General features: G+C 38.8%; 1 protein-coding gene across 2 annotated transcripts in view; it reads right to left on the bottom strand.

Moving 5' to 3' along the window:
• The window catches only part of DOCK8 (dedicator of cytokinesis 8), a 90,915-nt gene that overhangs the window by 16,383 nt on the left and 54,770 nt on the right, over positions 1-19,762 (bottom strand). For both annotated transcript variants that reach the window (XM_042825618.1, XM_042825619.1), the window contains 13 exons: positions 17,835-17,930; positions 16,459-16,554; positions 15,586-15,732; positions 13,041-13,154; positions 11,846-12,001; positions 9,437-9,576; positions 8,470-8,639; positions 6,764-6,909; positions 5,861-6,043; positions 5,021-5,156; positions 4,458-4,545; positions 2,381-2,477; positions 1,039-1,173 (listed from right to left, as the gene is read on the bottom strand). In XM_042825618.1, the coding sequence (XP_042681552.1) occupies positions 1,039-1,173; positions 2,381-2,477; positions 4,458-4,545; positions 5,021-5,156; positions 5,861-6,043; positions 6,764-6,909; positions 8,470-8,639; positions 9,437-9,576; positions 11,846-12,001; positions 13,041-13,154; positions 15,586-15,732; positions 16,459-16,554; positions 17,835-17,930 (1,704 nt within the window). The remainder of the gene's footprint in view (positions 1-1,038; positions 1,174-2,380; positions 2,478-4,457; positions 4,546-5,020; positions 5,157-5,860; positions 6,044-6,763; positions 6,910-8,469; positions 8,640-9,436; positions 9,577-11,845; positions 12,002-13,040; positions 13,155-15,585; positions 15,733-16,458; positions 16,555-17,834; positions 17,931-19,762) is intronic.

The raw sequence follows: 19,762 nt of genomic DNA on the forward strand, positions 1-19,762 counted from the left end.
ACCCAGGGAGCAGAATGCCTATCCTAAGAGACTGTCACTGTACATAGAAGTGTTGCACCAGTGTCATACGTGCACAGGTTGGACTGATAAAAGATGGGTGAGAAGAGTTCTGGGCTATTTTCCATTTGCAGGCCTATTTCCCAGACTCTGACCTTCTTTACTCAATTATCTCACTGTTTTACACCTAATTTATATTACAAACCTGCTAGTGTAGGGTTCTATCATTTTCATTTGTTTGTAAAATAACATGTATATACCTAAGGTGCAATACAAATAATTGCAATGATTGCTTCATAAAATGAAGAACTGAATCAGCTTAACTGGGAGATCTACTTCAATAAGAGTAACAATTGCTTCACAAAATTCATTATTTTAATTGGTAGTTAGCTCCCAAAGATGTACAATGAAAACATAATTATGAGTTTCATAACTACTCAGATATCTACCCTGTAATTAGGCTTTGTCAGACAATCTGCATTTAGCAGCAAACAGGCATTAACTGGACAGGAGTATCTATTTGCCATTTGCATTTTAGAATAGCTTAGGTGAAAAAAACATGTCACTGATTCTTCTGTTGTGGAAGTAATTTTCTTCATAGGAGAATGGCTCTTTCCCAGATTTCGAATTGGAAACTGGTCTTGATTATATAGTAATTCAGATATTTCTTTACAGTATCTGTGCATTCCCTGGAACTAAAATGCCTAATTAAAATCAGAATGAATTTGAAATAATTAGTTGTAATTTTTTTAATACTTTTTTATTTGTAACTTTTCTGTATTTAAGAGTGAGTTGCTCAAACTCACAGCCACAAAGTTGTTCTGATTAATTCATCCCACCTTATGCAGTCAATGAGCTAATCTTACAGCAGCTAGAGAAGTTCCTGGAGTCCCTCCATCTAGGCGTTAGTATTTACACCTGTTAAACATACTTAACAAACGCCATGGGAAAAATGGTGAGTGATTACCTACAGTTCTGCTATAGAAATGCTGCTCTAACAACATCTGGAAGCACGGAAACAGAACCATGTCAAAAGCATACCTTACAAATGAGTGCTCTGAGTGTAGCAAAGCAGTGAGTCAGGTAAGTGGTACTCTGATCACAGCCAAGAGAATTTACCAGGACCTTCAAAACTCCTCCCAAAAGATTGTCTCTGCATTCTGCTGCAAAGCTTGCCTATACACGAAGGAGAAAAACAACAATAACTGCACGAGGTAATTCCCCAGTGAACTTGCACGTAGGAATTGGATGTTCTGCTCTCCCATCCAATAGATGCATCCAACAGTTTGGAGAGCACAGGTTTTTGTTTGTTTTAATTTCTTAACATCTACTGCAAAGGGAACTCAAAACAGTTTTGTAGTGACAAGATGATAGGAAAACGTTTCCAATATTTTTCAGTCTTCATAGGCTCCTCACGTCAGCTTTGTGTCTAATCTTTCATGCACCCTGCATTGGGAAGTGACTGTGTGGTGGCTATGCACCAGCTTTTTTCCCCTCATGCATTTCTGGGCATACGGGCTAGACAAGCATACTGGTATCTTCGGGTCAAACCTACAACCTGGACAAAAGGGATACAAGTTGCAATAATGGGTGCCATGTAAAAGTGATGCCCAGTACTACAAGGATCTAATAGCTAAATCCTTAGCAACTAGTAGGTTTTGAAAAACAAAGTTCTCTCTTAATTATGTATTAATACAAGTTGCTCCAACAGTACTATTCCAATACCTATGAATTTGGAGTGGCTTTCTTAAGCCAGGAGACCTTGTCTCAGCACAGTCAATTGTTATGGTTCTATTGATGTCAGAGCCTGTGAAATGTTGCTGCATTTGACTCCTGCAAGTTAAATTCTTTACATTGCTACAGGGGGACACAGCTCTTTTCAGAAGGACACCATGCAGGTGGAAGATCTTTCCCTGCATTAAGTACTCTGTGAGAGTCAAGGTTAAACGACTTTTGTCTCACAGGATCACTCAAAGTATGACCTAAGGCTGTCCATCAGCCTAGTTCCAAATTACTACTGTCTTAAAATACATTGCTAATAAAAATGAAGACTTTTCTTCCCTTATCCTCTCCAAACTCCACTATCATAGTAACACAGTTGAAATGGCTTTTAAACACATCTGTGGAGGATAAGGGTTTAGATTTCCCTTTTATTCACAGTGGCATGCCCTAACAGTAGAAAGTGCTCGTGACAACAGTGTAAGGAAGTAATTTTGTCTTTAGATTCATTCACCCTTGCCTTCTTCACCACTCCAAGACTTCATACAAGCTTACAGTAGATCTTTAATTAAAACAATTTGCACCACCTAAGATACAAAAGGCTTGCTTCCACTGCCTTCTGAGAAAGCAGAAAGTATACCAAGCCAGCACTGCAGTTTCCCACCTGGATGATGTTCTCTTGCATGTCAAGTATGATCAGGTTAGCTTCAGTTGCCAGGTTTCCACTGACCAGAGCTTCTTGGTCTAGCTCTGCTTTTGTCCTGCAGAAAAGAGTTCTAATTAGACCAAGAAGGGAGTTCCACAGGTGGTGAATGACCTACTATCAAAACAAAAGCAAAATACACATGCAGAATGATCCTTCAAGAGCAAACAGTAACAACAGTGTTTGGAGGCATTTCTTAAGAACTACAGCGTCAAACCAGGAGAGCTGATACCAATCTTTCTCCTAAACCACTCTGAAAAGACCCACTGCATGGCTGAAGCAGCTTTATAGGATTTGAGATTTGAGCTGCTCTAAGGCTAAATATCATTTTTCTGTGGCTGGAAGAACACTTACAAACACACTTCTGAACGAATTCAAAATCTGTAGCTGTTCTGCTATGTTTGTTTCCCTTCTCAGTGGAATCACACCCAAAAAGAAAACCAGAGAATTAAGGAGCATCTTTTTGGGCACAACTTCTTAATTTCAGGAAGCGACAGGACAGAAAGTAAGAACAGTAGCACAGTTATTAACTACAATAATTCAAAGTAATGAAGAAAAGAAGGGGCTGCCAAAAAGCTGGTGCTACAATCAAGCCATGAATTGCTAACTATGAGTAAGAGTGGAACAAATTAGGCAAATGACATAGCCTTCTGAACCATTTCCAACAGCCACAAGGCTAGCACATAAACTATGCTGACTGGATCCTTTCTGACACCAAACATAGCTTGTAACTGCAGCTTGTCACCATCTCATAACATGCTGGCTTCAACGAGATGCAGGCTAAGTGGCAACATTTGCAAAGTTTTTGTGTCATGTAGGTGACCTGCAAACACCTTACTTACAGGACATATGCTGTAGAAATCCATAAGGGATCTCTAAAGGATCTCACCTACCACAGTGATGAACACAGGGTAAAACAGAAAGGCCTTGACAAGATGCAGAGTTTTACTAGAAGATTTAATTTAAGTTTTAATTAAATTTATATTTAACAATAATATAGAGCTGCTGCATGAGGCCGGTTTACGCTGACTACACTGAAACTGAGAGGAAGCAAGCTGATTTCAAGGCAAAGTAAGAACATCCACACAGGATCTGCACCTCTTCCAACTTAGGATGGAGGGCAGAAGGATTATTCTTTTAAAGTTCAGATAAATACCAAATTAACAATCTTTGTTTTCAAAAAAAGTATGTGATAATTGCAGCTGCGTGCTAGGTGACAACAACACAGTTGCTGAGCTGATCACAAACCAGTGTTCCAGTTCAAACTCACACACGCTAAAGGATACTGGGGGAACTCAGAGCAGCTGGAGTGGTGAGAACACACAGTGGCCTGTGTGTCAGACAGACAAAATTCAAGCAAGTATCTGTGGACAACGATCTATGCATGGTCACATTAGAGAAAAGCAACAACTTAAATACTTACAGAAGAGTACCATGTATCATATGAAAATGCTATTAGTAGCACAAATCTTTCCTGAAATTACCATTTCCCATAAATTTAGACATTTACATGTCTATTACTATATAGTGCACAAAAGGTGAAATGTATTGATATATCATAACTTTCAGCCTGCAACAAGAAAAAATGTTCACTACAGAATCAACTTGCCATAGCTAAGATGTCAAATCCAGCCAAACATATTTAATGTGGGAAACTTATACCACAGTATTGTACACAGCAAAGTGTGATAGCAACACCAAAGCAACTGTCATGGGAAGCCATGATGATATATATATGAATATATGATGCATGTACCAATGACTAGTATTTCTCACTTTGATAATCAAAAGGAAAAAATATAGATAACTAAACATCTCATTCAAGTATTTCTGATCTCTGTTACATCACAGCAACAGTTGGATTTTTCTGCTACATACACATTTTCTATTTCTTTTCCATTAACAGAGGAGGAAAAGGATTGGCACTGCTGATTTTGTACTAAAACCATCTTAGGAGAAAGATCATAACATTAAAAAAAAAGAAAAGAAAAGAACAGCTTGGTTCTAATAAAAGCAATAACTTTATTAAATGACTTACTTATCTTGTCTCTCATTTGCTTGCCGCCAGTGAGTCTGCTCCTTTCTCCACCTCAGGTTTTCATTTAGTCCTGCTGACCTGTCATTCCCTGAAAGTGCAACATATACTACTGAGATTAAAGCACAGGGGCACACGAAAGGACAGGACTCCACTATTTTTTCATCTAAGACTTTTTGAACATCAGCTTACTTATTGATTTCTTCTAAGACCAAAGCATAAAAATTCTATTTATTAAATGAAACAAATCTTTTGATATTAACAATTTACTCTCACTGATAATTTTGACATTGTTTGACATGGTTTCTGATTAGAAACTAACAACAATTTCTCAGAATTCATTAAAATCTCTTAGTTGGCTTCATATTCTTAATCTCAGCTATACATTGCATAATTGAAACATAACAATATTTTTAACCACAACAAAAGCCTACAAGGGAAAGGACTGTGGGAGAGAAAGATAGAGATGAGAACTGGGAGCATGCATAAAACCCAACAAGCACAGTTACGTCTAAAACCTTTCAATATCCTCTCAAAAGTCATGGGGGAAAGGTGCTATGAAGTACCAGCTGGTATTCTGCAGCGCTTCATCATTTCTCCTCTGGCTCCTTCACCTCTCAGCAAAGCCTCTTCTAATCTGGCTTTAACGTCTCTGGACTTCTGGAGTGCTTGGTTGCTAACTTTATCTGAACTTTGTTTGCCCTGAAAGTGAAGTCAAAGCAATCAACACCAATGCCTCCAGCTTTGAGCACAAGCCCAGATTATAACACCCAAACCTTAGACAACAGGAGAGACTGGGAGAGCAGGTAGACAGCAATAAATATCATTGACTAACATACAAATGCTTCTTAAAGGTTCCAGATGAGGAAAGATAGTGTATGTAATGTTCATCAGAAATAGTGATATAGCTCAGTGCTGTAGAGAGAGAAATTAAAGTGCACAGAGGTTGTTTCAGACAAGCTCCATCAGAGAGAGTCCTGATGTCCAGACCTAATCCTTAAATGAAGTGTCACCACTAGGACCTTGCTTTGAAATGGGTAGGACATAAGGAGAATAGCTCCAGCAATTACTGCACCAATTATTTACATTCAGTCACAACTGAAAAGCATCAGTAAACTGGACTTGAGTATATACTGAGTATATATTCCCCACCCAAAATAGCTGTGAAACCCTCTAAACATGGAAAAGTAATACGTTTCAAACCAACTTCGTAAGATGTCCTCAGAAGTTTTCGGCTGCATTTTGTTTGAAGGCTGGTCTCAGTCATTTTGAATTAATATGTCTGTTTGTAGCATAATTAGACAAGAGCTAATTTAACACTTGTCAATAACAAGATTCCTCTGGACAGCTAGAAAGAAAAAAAAACAACAAAACATGACAACAAAACCAGGGCAAGTTTCACTTACCTTGTATTCAAAGCATGAAACACAAACAAAAAGGAGGTCTAAGATCCTGTTTAGCTGCATGGACGGAAGGTCTGCAATCCATTTCTGTATTAGATTCTGATCAGCATTTTTCATGATCCAGAGGAAACAGATCAGAAGGTTGCGAGTAGTGTCAGGACCTAATGTGGCACTCTGTCTGTAGGACTGGAGACAGATAAGGTAAAAGTCAGTTCAAAGATAAAAGAATAGAAAGAACATTCAAGTGAAGTAATGTCACTTAAATTTCAGTTGAGTCAAATCTCATGGCAGATTTTCTGTAAGTTTAATCTCTTCCAGGTTATAGTAATTTTGTTTTCGTCACTCTATGTATATGTATATGACAGAGGCACTAGCTGTATGTTTACGAAAAAAGAAGGAAGCACAGAACCTGTTTGTTTGTTAGTTGCCTGTACTTTAAGTTCATTAGAATAATTTAAAAAAATATTCCATAACTGTTTGCTCCCCTTTTGCCAGTTGTATCAGCCAAAATGCGTGGAAAATAGAAACAATCATAAGGAAAGAGATACAGGGAGAAGAACCCTATAATCACCCTAAATCCGTGGATTTAGGTGACACTGTCAAAGGGAGATGGTAGGGGAGTTATAGCAGCATTTGCTGATCTGCAAGCGTAAGTAGGATGGGTGTGCAGATGGCAATAGAAACACTGGAGAAAAAGTAGAATCACTTCTGGTGAGGAGGCAATTAGAAGATTTGAAGATTAAAGGAGAAGATGACAGTAGGAGTACGAGGCATTCTTCTGGGGCTAGCAGAAACAAGAAAGCAGTTTCTTGCGCATGCAATTCTTAGTCAGAAGAAAGGATATGAAGGAGAAAGCAAAGATAAAAACGTATGCAAGAAAGGAGTCTGGCAAAACCCTGGACATACCAAGGATGTCAAAGATGTTCCTGAGCTCCTGAGGTTGAACTGATTCCCTGCAATAGCAAGTGCCACATTCTGATTGATTGCACCTGCAGATTCCTGTTCTTCTTCTGGGTTTCCTGTGCGCCCCTTTCCGCTGCGGGCATCTGAAACTAGATTTAGAACATCCAGCAATTGGGTTGTTGCTGCTCACATTTCACAGTCTTCCACTGAGCTGTTATCTAACAAAATGATCGGCACCTCCATTCCTGAGACTTTATTTTTATTGAACAGCAGAAATTACAGCAATGGCAAGACAGGAATCATCTGTAAAAACTGTCAAATTGTTCAAATAAATATGGAGAAAGGAGCTGTGCCCAGCAACCTTCAGGTATTTATGGAAGCTGAATTAAAAGCAAAAGCAGTAGCAAACATGAGGCTGGCTCTGAAGTTCAAAGCTAAACCAGAACTTCACAATACTTAGAAAGAAATGTCCGCTTTCAGTCAATTCCAGATGAAAGGATCAACATGAAAGCCATGCACAGGCCTGGGGAAATTTGGCAAGCAATTTAAGTCTGCTAACACCTGACAGAGCCGCAACTGCCTTCAAGTTAAAGGACAATTTTCATTTTAGGCAGCTGCTTGCTTCTACTCGGTGCTAGTTCTTGAAATCAATTTCAGTGAATCCACTGGTTCATAAAAGCTTTGTAAAAATCTCATTATATTCTGAGTGTCCATTTATGCTTTCCAAGATGCAGTTTTCAGGCAAACTGACTGACGAGCCAATCCCTGAGTGTTCAGAACAAGGTCAACAACCTTAGATACTGCAGATATTTAAAAAAAAAAAAACTTTAAAAACTAGCCATACTGGTAGACATGGACTTCTTTAGTCTGTGGCATAAGGATAATACTTACATTAGAAGAATGTGGTGAGATTTACTTACATTATGCACAATAAATGCTTTCATGCTATCAGACTGAAAGAGCTCAATAATACATTCATAACACTAAGCTCTTGTCCAGATATCAAAATGAAAAACATTTTCAGAGCCAGGGACAAAAGTATATTCTGCAAAGATTATACCTCTTTTTCTATGGTCTTTAATTTTTAAAATAAAAGTAAAATGCAATTTTACAAGTAGCAAAGATTTATTATTTCTCACATAGAAGGTCAAATTGCTATTTTCAGCAGTTTCATATGAACACATTTATAGAAAAAAAAAAATCAACAGCTTAGTTTAAAAAGGCTTAATAACAGAGAACGAAGTTTAAAGTTATAGTAGGTGACAGAAATATATTTTCTGAGTGATGACTACATTCACCTGAGGTGAATTCTGACAACTTCAGTGTCAAGTTAACAGCCCTGAGGAGCAAGAGAGAAATATGGAAGGAATACAGTCCAATTTCTTTAATTGTAATGTAACACAATGCCCACGTCATTCTTGTTTTCTTCCTCACTGTCTGTGAAGCCTATCTATATCTTAGTTTTTCTTTCAAGACTGCTTTTTTTTTGCAAGATCCCATAGACATACCACTGGGTATATCTATTTGTTTGGTAAGTAAGGACGCTAGATATTTTCCCTTCTTTAAACAATCCAGTTATCTGGAAATAAAGAAATACTGTGCCTGCTAGACTGTGGCAGAATTTCAGTACTTAAGGCAAATTCTTTAAGTCAGGTTGTTTTAGACAAGTTACTCTAAGGCTGAAAAAGACAAAGGAATAAAGGTCTTACTTGTAAAGTCATGGAGCTGTGGCAGTGAATCCAAAATTATACCAACCAAAGGGAGGTAGAGAGCAGCAATTTTAATCTTCATCTCTTTTTTGGAACAACGTGGGTCTAGGTCATGGGAACTCAGCAGGCTAAGGATAGCACTGACTGCTTTTCTTTGCACCTTACTAATCCTGTTAACACAAAAAAATTGCCATGAGCTCCAATAATGGGTCATGCACAAATTATTTGTAGATGAAAGATTTAAGAAACAAGGTGGACATGGGAAAAGGAAATTAATACACCGATAGTCATTAGATAGTGTCTTCCACTCAGAGCAGAGATCCATGTTCCCTGCAAAAGACAGCTGTCTCACATGGCCATAGCATGAATCAACAAGCAGCCGTGAAAAAATCAGTATGGCAAAGAGAGATGCTTAAAGAAAAGCATCACACACTGTACAAAGTTAGGCTAAGCTCTTAGGCTAAAAGACAGTGGTGTTTGAGAGAGAAGAGTGATAAAAATTTTGAGCTCTGATCTCTATTTAGCCAATGCCACTGCAGCAAATAGTACTATTTTACTCAGTAACAACATACTGCAATAAAGCTGTTTTAGAGTGACTCATTGAAAAAGATGGCAAAGACCATTCTTTCGCTTCCCTTTTCCTCAGAATCAGTCTACATCACAACTCGGTGTGATTGACATTTTTCAACATCCACTACATTTCTATATGAACTTTCATGAAGGTTCATGCAGAAGTAATTCCTTATGGAGGCAACACTGAAGAAGCTTTGCAGGACTCTTAGACTCGGTGCCAAAGACAGAAAATATTCTTTCTGATAATGCCAGCCAGCACTGTCATGATACGTTAAGTGATTTTGGTTACATTTATGGGAAACATGATTAACCCTAGAGTTAAACTATAACCATACCAACAGTACATTGCTGCTCACATGGTCACATTCTACAATCTGCAGATTTGGATACTCACCCCTCACAGTCTGCGTCCAGTGCTGCTGCCAACTCTGTAAAGAGTAACCCAGTCAGAAAGTGCTGCTGACGGTATTCTGATGAGAGGTCAAACATACCAGCAATTTTCTGGTCCTGGAAGCTGGAGCAGGAGCTAGAGTTCTGCAGAAGAATAGGATGTAAAAAAAGTAAACAAAAGTGAAACAAACGTTCTTAAAGATGTTGTAAGGACAATCTAAGCAGGTAACAAAGTACCCTTACCAGAGGAAACCTGATTTCAGGCATTGAAAGAAGTACGGAGGAACACATCAGTGTGTGAAATAAAAAGCATCAATTTTCAAATGAATTGCTTTCTAGGATGCAACCTCATCCTTTCCATTCTGTCCAAACAATTCATTTAAAGCTATTTGAGATGTAAAATTCCTACCCTGTATCGTCAGTTTGGATAGGAGACAAAGTCAGAGTTTTCCCCATGTTTAGAATTCTGCGTCATTCTTACTGTTGCAAAGCTGATGAGGTTGCCCCTCATAGAAGGGGGACTTTGGGCATCAAAAGTGCTGCATTATTAAGCTCCTATAATGTCTACCATGGAGGTAATGTGAGGAAGGGTGTATGAACCGTGTTTCCTTTTGCTCTGGAAAATTTTGGCTGAGCTTGCTGGCAGCTGGCATAATTTAAAGCAACCTTCAAACTGCTATAACTTACGGCTATGGCTGATATACAGCTAGTCCAGGAATGGAAAGTTGCTGCTATATGCGTGTTGTGAACTTCTTAGCTTCTCCAATCATAGGTGCCACAGGTCATCTGGAATGTTTTTGTACCTTGATCTGGTGAACATAACTCTTAGACTCCACTCCCCAGTGAAGCTACTGGAGTTTATAAGTCTGAAATTTGCCTTTAATTTATATTGTTTAATATTCTCTCCCAGTATTTGTGTCAGTCACAAAGAAATAGTCCCAAAACCCAGACACATGAAGTAGTAGTATACCATACTGTGAAAGGTGTCTTCCAGCATATTGTTTCAAATGAAGCCTACATCTCTGAGCTGCCCTACACTGACCTAGCTTAACCTGCTCCCATTCTAAACTTGAGCAGAATGCACTTTGTTTCTGAAAAGTAAGGGGCAGAGCATCCACGTAAGTGAATTTGGCTTCTCTCCACAAATTCCAAAAGATTTATTTGAAAGGCCACATTTCTTATTGAAAATCTAACATTTCCTCCGTAGCACTCTTGCAGACAGATCAGAATTACTGCAAGGGTGGTCAGTGACTGTATTAAATCATGCAAGGGCTTCAAAGGCTTATTTATTTGCCGCAGTTGCACTTCACATGTTACTCCTAAAGGAGAAGAGTTGGTGTTGCTTCAAGGAAGGAATGATCCAGCTCTGACCTGCTAGAACCAGTTGGAAGATTTCTGTCTCCCCACATAGCAGAGGAGTTCTGTTTGTAGCTCTTTGAAATCTAGCATGAGAGTTAAGCAGAACATTGTGAAAAACTGATTATGGGACCTTCACGCTTTGCTTTCAAGACCAAGAAAAGTTTTAAGAAAATATTAATTACAATTATTGACCTGTCAGAACCCTTGAGGTATGTGACATAGCAGATCTTAGCATATAACTAATTCTTTGGCACTTTTCAAGTATCACTTAAAAAGGGAGATATGAATCTGAATTGTTCCACTGGAATTTTGGTTCAAAATTTACTTTGAATTTTGAACATTTGAACATTTCAAAGTTCATTTGAAATTCATGGTTCAAAAACCACAAATTTTGAATTGCTCAGAGAAACTACAGGCAAAGTAATAGCATCAGCTGTGCCACTGGGGAGGAGAGGATCCCAAGAAAAGAACGTTTATATTTGAATTGGAAAGAGTGATACTCCTGCTCTGAAGAACACTATGCTCAACAGCAATACATCATTCAGAATATTGAAAATTCCAGTGGTTTTGTCACTAATTCATATAGTTATAGCATTTTCATCTACTTGAGAACTTCTGCTAGAAGGCAAAAGCACTGAAAGTTTGCTGTGTGCTGCCATATGCCTTAGCTCTCCAAAATACACACTGGTACTGAAATATGTACTAGCGGCTGTGTGCCTATGGCATGCCTGTAAATGAACTCTGTACCTTCACAGCCATGTTCTTTTTAGATTTTTTATGTCTGCATGAACAACTGTTTTCTTCTTACATGTTTCTAGAGGGGTCTACTGAAGCATTACCACAAGCATACTTGTGCTACGTTAAGCTTTAACTTGTGTAGGTTCAGTTTTGCAGTAGTGGTCCTTTAGTTTTTAATGTTTTCCCTCTTTTCTCCCTGATGTAGTGATGGCTCATTAACTCTAACTGAAGCAGAGGAATACAGAGCAACAGAAGTCTTTCTCTACATGCATTCTTCAGGTGAAGACCACCTAATATTGGGCTGATGGATGCCTACCTGTGAGGACAAAGAGGGTGAAGGAGATGCTGGAGTAGAGGCCGAGGTCATGAAGAAGAGGTTTAGATTCAGGTAATGCTCATGGCTGCAGAGAATTCTCAGGAACTCCAGTCTCATGGAAATCAGGGTGGAAAGAGAATTCAGCTTGTTTGAGAGCTAGAGAAACAAATGAAAGTGCCTTGTTACTGGTATTTGCTATTTAAATTATCATGCAGCGAAATATCCTGCATCCTGTTTCCTGAAATAGAATCAGTCAATTTAAAAAATATAGCCAAATATCCGAGCATGCCTTAAAATGCTCCATGGTTCCCTGTACCTAGCTGTTTTCCATCCACTGATTGCTCTTTGTTTGGCAGTGGTAGTGTCTTTTCTCCTCTATGGCTCACTTGCCAGCTTCCCAAGAAAGAATCAATACAATACAATAATATTGCATAACACTGGGATTATAAACAAACAAAACTTTGCTGAGTCTGCGACAAATTCACTGAAAGTCAGGTTAGTGAACACAGAACAAGTAGTCTTCTGATCTCCCTTCACAGTAACACTGACATTAACATTAATAGGGTTTTGCACATACTATAGGAAATGATGGTAGCAGATACCTTCGAATTCTCCTATGTACCATTAGGTGACAGCTTTGCTTGTTTTCAATGAAAAGCCACAACAGGTATATTGGCTCACAAGAAAAAAGGAAAGCTTTCCATCTTGAATACAACAATTATTTCATGCTACAGCCTCGCAAACATAATTTATTTTTAATTTTTGGAGGCTTGTAAAGTAGTAAGACGAAGGTGGATCATTTTGATCAAACACCCCAAATCTAAATGCTGCCTATAACAGCAGTATTTTGTGAGAGTGCAAAAGCTCTTTAATCTGTGATGTGCAGACTTTGAGGATCCAAAGACTGATGCTAAGAGACATAAAAAAGAAAGGCAAGAAAAGTGTCTCTACGGATGCTCTGCAGTGCAGTGTAAGGTATGGCATTTGTAAAAAAACCCTAACCTCCACTCAAATTATTTTCTGCAGACCACAGACCAAAAGAGGTGTAAAGTCTCTGTATATGCAGAAGGAAATAAGCTATTTACCTTACTCTTTAATACAACTCAGAGGATCTTGATGGATAAATGAATCAAAGAGAACAGAATACAAGACTGGCCATAAGCCCAATACAATCCCAATCATGCATAATGCCTACCTGATTACAGTAATGTTTGATGAGATTAAACACAAATCCTCGGTCCATTAAAGAAAGAAGATCATACAGGAAAAATGCCAGGCTGATGTTAATTTTTTCTGCTTGTTCACTTTCCTTAAAACAAACAAACAAATAAATCAATAAAAACGGGGAGGGGGGTAAAATTGCACTTACAATTTATAAAACTCACATTAAAGTGAAGAACTTCTTAGTATCAATTAGAACAAAAAAATAGTGTAGGGGACAGTTTCCAGAAATGTGGAACAGAGAGGACAAGACTGTTTAACTTCTCTAATTTACATGACCTTGTTAAAATTATGTGTATTATTTCAACAGTCACTGCTTTTGGAGAAGAAATGGAACAGGAGAATGAAAGAAATGGAACAGGAGAATGACCAAGCTTATCTTTGCAAATCTTTGTGCAGATAACAACTGAAATCAAATTTGAGAGCTTTTCTGAACTTCCTGTGGGCTCCAAACTTTTATGTGCCCCTCTCCCCTGCCCTCCACTTCTAACACTATTGAAAATTGTTTAGGTGTTCAACATAAAATACTGTCTTCAGATATTAGTCTTAGATTAGATTTAATATTATTAAAAATCTGCCGTAGCTCTACTGATGGAATGCCAACTGTTTCATTTACAAATTTCATAATATCAGATAAAAATATCAGTATGACAAATCTGTGGGCAACTCAACTCCTTTGTATTTACAAACGGTCTGATTACTAGAGACACACAAAGAACTCCAAGTATCCTCTAAAAGAAGGCTATTTCAGACATACCAAATCAAACTATAACAGCTTGACAATATCATGTCCTTGACCAAGAAGAATTTGTGGATGTGCCTGAGGGGTCTGCACACCCCTCAGTGCTGTCAGGTGAGTTCGCTCAAGACAGACAAGGGAGATGATTGATAAAAATGCTATCGGTGTCTCTGGCAAGTGAGAGCAGGTGTGCAGCACCTCAGGGTATTTATGACTTCATTTTTGATTCTTCAACCTTTTTGTTGCTATAGCCATTCAAGAATATATTTATACACGTACAGAATATAGAATCCATATAAAATCTATGATCTAGAATTTACATAGCAAAGTAATTTTCTGCTGTGCTGAAAAAAAAAAAAACAACCAGCTTTCCACCAGCTTACAGAGTAGTCTACAGTAGGCCAGTAGCTGCAGAACCTCAGGACAATGTTACATGATCAACCATGTATTGAAACATACAGAATATTACTTTGTGGATTTAAAACGTAGACAGGTGTCACATCCTGCTGTTCTGTACAACTAGTCAATGACCTTAATTCTGAAAACATTGCAGCAGAATTTTCACACATAGTTAGACTCTACCTACTCACTCCATCAAAACTGAATTGAATTAACAGCCCATAAAAACCTGTACGTTTCTCATGAAGAAAGCATAAAATATTAATCTCTTAGCAAAACCTACAGATCTGTTAAAACATTTTTAATGTAGCACATTTTTTTCACACAATATATTCACTCATGTGAAAATTTCTATGGAAATGTTTTCTGTGCATGTAGACATCACAGAAGCATCTTTTCTTCATCAAACGATGAAGAAAAGGATGAAGCTTTAGAAACAACTTTTTGGTTGACAGTAATGGTGACTTCTGCCATTTCTTGTCCTCAGTTGTCTGGTTGTGGCTCTTCAACAGTTTCAGTTTTCTGACACAACACCTAGCCACAGGTGGAGAACTGGACTAAGAGCCATGCTGACTGAGCAGTGATTGGGCAGGTCAGCTCTCCAGCCCAGCTACCCTATGATAGAACACACTGCCCCGCATGTGCAGTGCCTCTGGCAGCCCTGGGGTATGAAAATAATGCTGGCTGCAACAGCACATAGGTGCAGACACATAAACTGCCTTTATTTTATGTTCTGGGGAATAGCAAAAGTGACATCAGTTAACTGATGTTGAAATATAAATTACATTTCATAACATTTTCAGCTTTATAATCAATTATGCCAATGAAACTTGTTAAAATATGCTAGGAGAAAGAACTACATACGGTTTAGTGTTTATCTCTTGTCTTTGAGTTTCATGTGGCCAGTGTGTCTTCAGAGCGATCTGGGGTTAAGTATCTCATGGTTGGGTTTTGCAGGAAGAACACTGACTTTGCAGTCATGGAAGTCAAACGTAGGGAAAAATGCTGTGCAGTAGGAGTGAGTGTAATAGGAGAAGGAGATTAAAGGAATATGCTACACATGGGTGCAGCCTGATGCCCTAGCCAATCTGACATAAGGCAGCACACAGCACAGCGACTGAAAGACAGAGTTCAGTCTTTCCTATCTCAGAGAAAGGTAATTCCCTCTCACACGTGCCTTCCTCTGAATAAAAACAAACTCTCTGCTAAGAAGGCACAGGACTATCCCTTACAGCTCTCACTTATGATCTCTGCAACATTATAGCGTCAGTTTCAGCCTAATTCCAGTGATGGTCCTGAAAGTACAATGTAATTAAATAAAGCTCAGTGTGATGTGGTGTGAACAGTGAGAATCCACAGTGCTTTTTTTTCGTGCTTTTACCTTCTGGGGTTTGACTAGAAGTGCAGCAATCTCAGAAGTAACCACGTTAACTATAGCGGTAATATCATCTTTGAAACGGTCAGAGAACCGGCTTCTTCGTACGTCTTGCTTCTCTATACTGTGAACATACTGAGCCATGCTCTTTATCTGCAAAGCAATAAAGAAAAAAGAGAAAAATATAACAAAATGGAGATAAAACTCTTCTCTATGTTAGTCCATGGAGTAAGAGTTCCCACCTGTTTTTCCCCCAACACAGTCACTCTCACCTTTCTTAGAGTCCCTTGATAAATCCTACCTTTTTTGTCAAAGGCACCAGAGAGCCTAGGGCTTGAACACAGGTAGTTCTGTCATGTTCATATTGTGGCTCAGTTCACCCTCACCCCATCCTTGCTGCTTGTACCTTCTGTTCTTTCTGATGACGTTCAGGGAAGGACATTTCTGGAATTAATTCCTACTCCTTGATCTCCTGTGTTGCGTATCTGCTTCCAGTGGAAACCAGTACGTCAACAAAACTTGCAGTGACATCAGTCACCTCAGGGCTCTGTGACACTGACCTTGGGTAGCCTTGCTACTGCACATGTTATTAACAAAGGGGAAGAAATAGGAGCTGAAAAGGAGGGAACAGCTCACTTTGACATCTGTCACCCAGACTTCTGCAAGCTATGGACCACTGTGCAGATAGCTGATGCAGGATTTAACTGTCACAGGCTCTCAGTAAGAAATGGGGGTGAATATACAGAATCTTTCGGTTTTGCTTCCATTATCTGGAACCTATCACAGTGGGGTTAGTTAGCTGAAGACATTATAGTCCAACAAAATCTGTGTTTGCATTTCACCATCAACTTGCCACAAAACATCACTGATAAATCTTACCAGGAGCTCAAAGAAGAACCAGGCATATTTGAAGACAGCCTCTCTCACCATACCCGTGCTGACCACCATCTGCAGTGCCAGCTCCTCATGGAAATGCTAAATAATAAACACAGAGTGTTCAGAAATAGTCTTTCACCCAACACATCTTTCATTTTCAACCAATTCCCAGCACCTGCATCTTTGACAGCCCCCATAATGGAGAGTGAACAGCTAGACAGGAACACCTTGTAGGAAAAAAGTGGATCTGACAAAAATGACACATAAGGAATAGCACTATGGGCTTTAAGACTCATTCTGCTGTGGATCCAGAACCCTGAACACCTAAGCTGGAAAATGCCATTGGTCTATCCTCAGATTATTGGCTGTATGCCTGACAGTGAACAGACACATGCTCCTCCTGAGAGCTTCTGCTTAGCACATTTGTGTTTTTGAGAGAACACACAGGATTATTTCTGTGGTGGGAGAGAAGGCCACAGCAACAATCACAGTGGAGTTTGCAAGAAGTGTGTAGTTAGAGACTATACTCTTTGCAGTGATGTGCAACCACAAGACTCCTAGTCCCAGTGACCTAAACTTGGAGAAAACTCAAATCTGGACTAACCACATATTGTAATATCTATTCTCTGTTCCTGATAGAAACAATAAAGCCAGTGAAATCTCTAAGCCTATTCAAATTCAATAGGACACACAAATCTAGCCAAGATTTAGATTGGGTATAAACCCTTATGTTTTTTGGCCTAACTCAAATCAATAAACAGAAATAAGAAAGAAGTGCCTCTCAACTGCAACATGGATTCTATACTGCCCACCGTAGATTTTCTCTCCCATTTCTTTACCTAAAGCCTCCTCAATGCCAAGCACAAGATACAGCTCTGAAGGAGTTAACTATCTGCTATGATATGTTTTACATTGTTAAAAAGCTGTTTGGGAATACAGACTCAGAATAAAGAGGAATTAATTGATTCTACATGCTACAAAAAAGGGGAAAGTAAAATATTTCATACAGAAGAAAGAAATGGTAAATATATCTGAATGCAATTTACTGCAACATGTAAAGGCAGGCATCCACAGCGAAACAGCACTGAAAAAAACATAGAGGTCTTAGTACCCCGAGAAAGAGAGCAAAGGAAGGATACAGGCAGGCTGCTACTTGTCTAAATCTGCCCCAGAAAAAGAATCTAAACATTTCAGAGCAGAGTCAGAAATGTTTGGGCAATATTGATCCATAGATTTAACATTCCATCACAAACTCCCTGTTCAATAAAACTGGTTGTTATTTTGTTCTCCCTCTCCTCATTTCATGCTAATTACAAGCACGGCTCATGGAGGCTACAGGTTCTGTTAGTCTATCACTCTCACACTCAGTAGTAGGCTACCTTTTTACTGGATGGTCTTGGGTTTGCACATACACCTGGCGTGTCATTTGTTCCTTCAATGTAAAACGACATCCGACTGGAGCTGTGATCTGCAGGCTGGAGAATGGCCAGAAGAAATACACACACACATTAATGCATTGCCTAAGCTAATTAACAGATTAAAAATCAAATCAGCGTGTTCTTGGAAGGTAAATACAGATGTTCACCTGTATGGGAACTACTGAGTCATGGCCTGAACCTCTGATTGATCACCCGAGGGAGCACTGAGTCAGCCACAGGGGCACAGGTGAAGGCAATTCGCCTGTGCTGCTGGAAGGGCTGGAGCCTGGCTGTACCTCTCCTAGACCCATTTAAGAGCTGGCTACCACTAGGGAAGCATCTCTTTCTGGGGATCCCTCCTTTGGAGTTTTACAGCAAGCTCAGGTCATGGATAAGCTTTCTATTTGTTCTCTTTTGTATAATAACCTGCTTAGCCAAACTCTGGTATATCCCTTAATTATAACATCTATACATTCACTGATTATACATCACCCAAACATTTTTAATGTGTCTTTCTCTCCCCTCCTCTCCCCTTCAATTCCCTTCCCCAGAGGAGGCCAAAGACCACCTGAATTTGGCAGATGCAGGAGACCACAAATGCCAACGCTGCCATCGTGTGCCCGATTTTAGCACCACAGCTGTGTTTTGGAAACTAAAATTCACCCTTTCAAGGTAACAGTCATTAGGGTTTATTAGGTAGTTCTATGTCCTAAATTAACTTGTATCTGCAATTATTTCATTAAAAGTGATACTAATTAAAAGACAGTGAAATGTCAGTAGTTGCCTAAGCATTATACATTTTTAATTTATCAGTGTGATAAAGCTGTAGTACCAAATGTTCTAATTACGTATTAATTTGAAAAAAACAAAACAAAACAAACAAACAGAAACCCACCCTGAGATATTTTCTGTTTTTTCTTTTTTCATTTTCTTAGGACACACCATACCAGAAATTCACGAAGATACTAAGTTCAAATCTACATTATTAAAGATTGCTATGGGTGAATATGTATACAAAGAAATGAAACAGACTGGCAAATTCTGTGCACCTTACTAGCTCTGGTTTAATTTAGGAAATTAAACCATCTGATAATTCAATGGCGGAAAAAAAAAACCAAAACCTCAAAATGTTTCTGCAAATAACTTGCTTGAGAAGCAGTATTCCATGTACATAACACAGAAAATGAAAGAACACATGGTTCTGAGATGCTGATGAGATCTGTCTGGGTTGCAGCTCAGAGCAGCCTCCTTGCACAGGGGTAAAATCCTGCATCTGTGAGAGGTTCCTGCTGATTTTGCTCCTGCTAAGGTTTTGTTTCCCTCAGTGAGTTGAACATAGCCATCCCCAAAAAGCTCTCAGAAGAACTCAGGGTGATGCATACCAGCAAGTACTTGATGCCCCAGCAGGAAACAAAATTCTGCTTCTTTGTTCCTCCCGTCCTATCTGCAATTTGTTGGTGACAAATGTGTTCTGGATAACAAAGAGGAAGTTTGTGTTTCACTCTGTGGCTGAGTTTATTATCTGGAAAGACTTTTATACAGAATCTTCACAGCATCTGTACTATAGACAGTATCACATCACAGGATTGCTGTTATGTATGTTGCCTAATCGTTATTTTTTTAAAGTTGGAAGTAATTTACCATTAAGCAGGCTCTGTGAGTAAAAAATAGCAATAAAAAGAATGAGAAGGAACCAGAATACATTATCAATGTATTTTAGAAAATCTATTTCCTTCCCGAGAATTCTTCACCCTTTTTAGAAAGCAAGCCTATTCCCACTGTAGACAGTGGCAATCTTTTTTGATACTGATTCTGTGACAGCTAGATCAGCTCCCTCTGAATGCTTTAGGAAATAATGCAAAAAGAACTTAGGTCTCAGGATGAACAGG

The sequence above is a fragment of the Centrocercus urophasianus genome, unplaced genomic scaffold (assembly GCF_019232065.1).
Source record: "Centrocercus urophasianus isolate 14NV4802_14NV808 unplaced genomic scaffold, USGS_Curo_1.0 seq_25, whole genome shotgun sequence".
In the NCBI taxonomy this organism is placed as follows: Eukaryota; Metazoa; Chordata; class Aves; order Galliformes; family Phasianidae; genus Centrocercus; species Centrocercus urophasianus.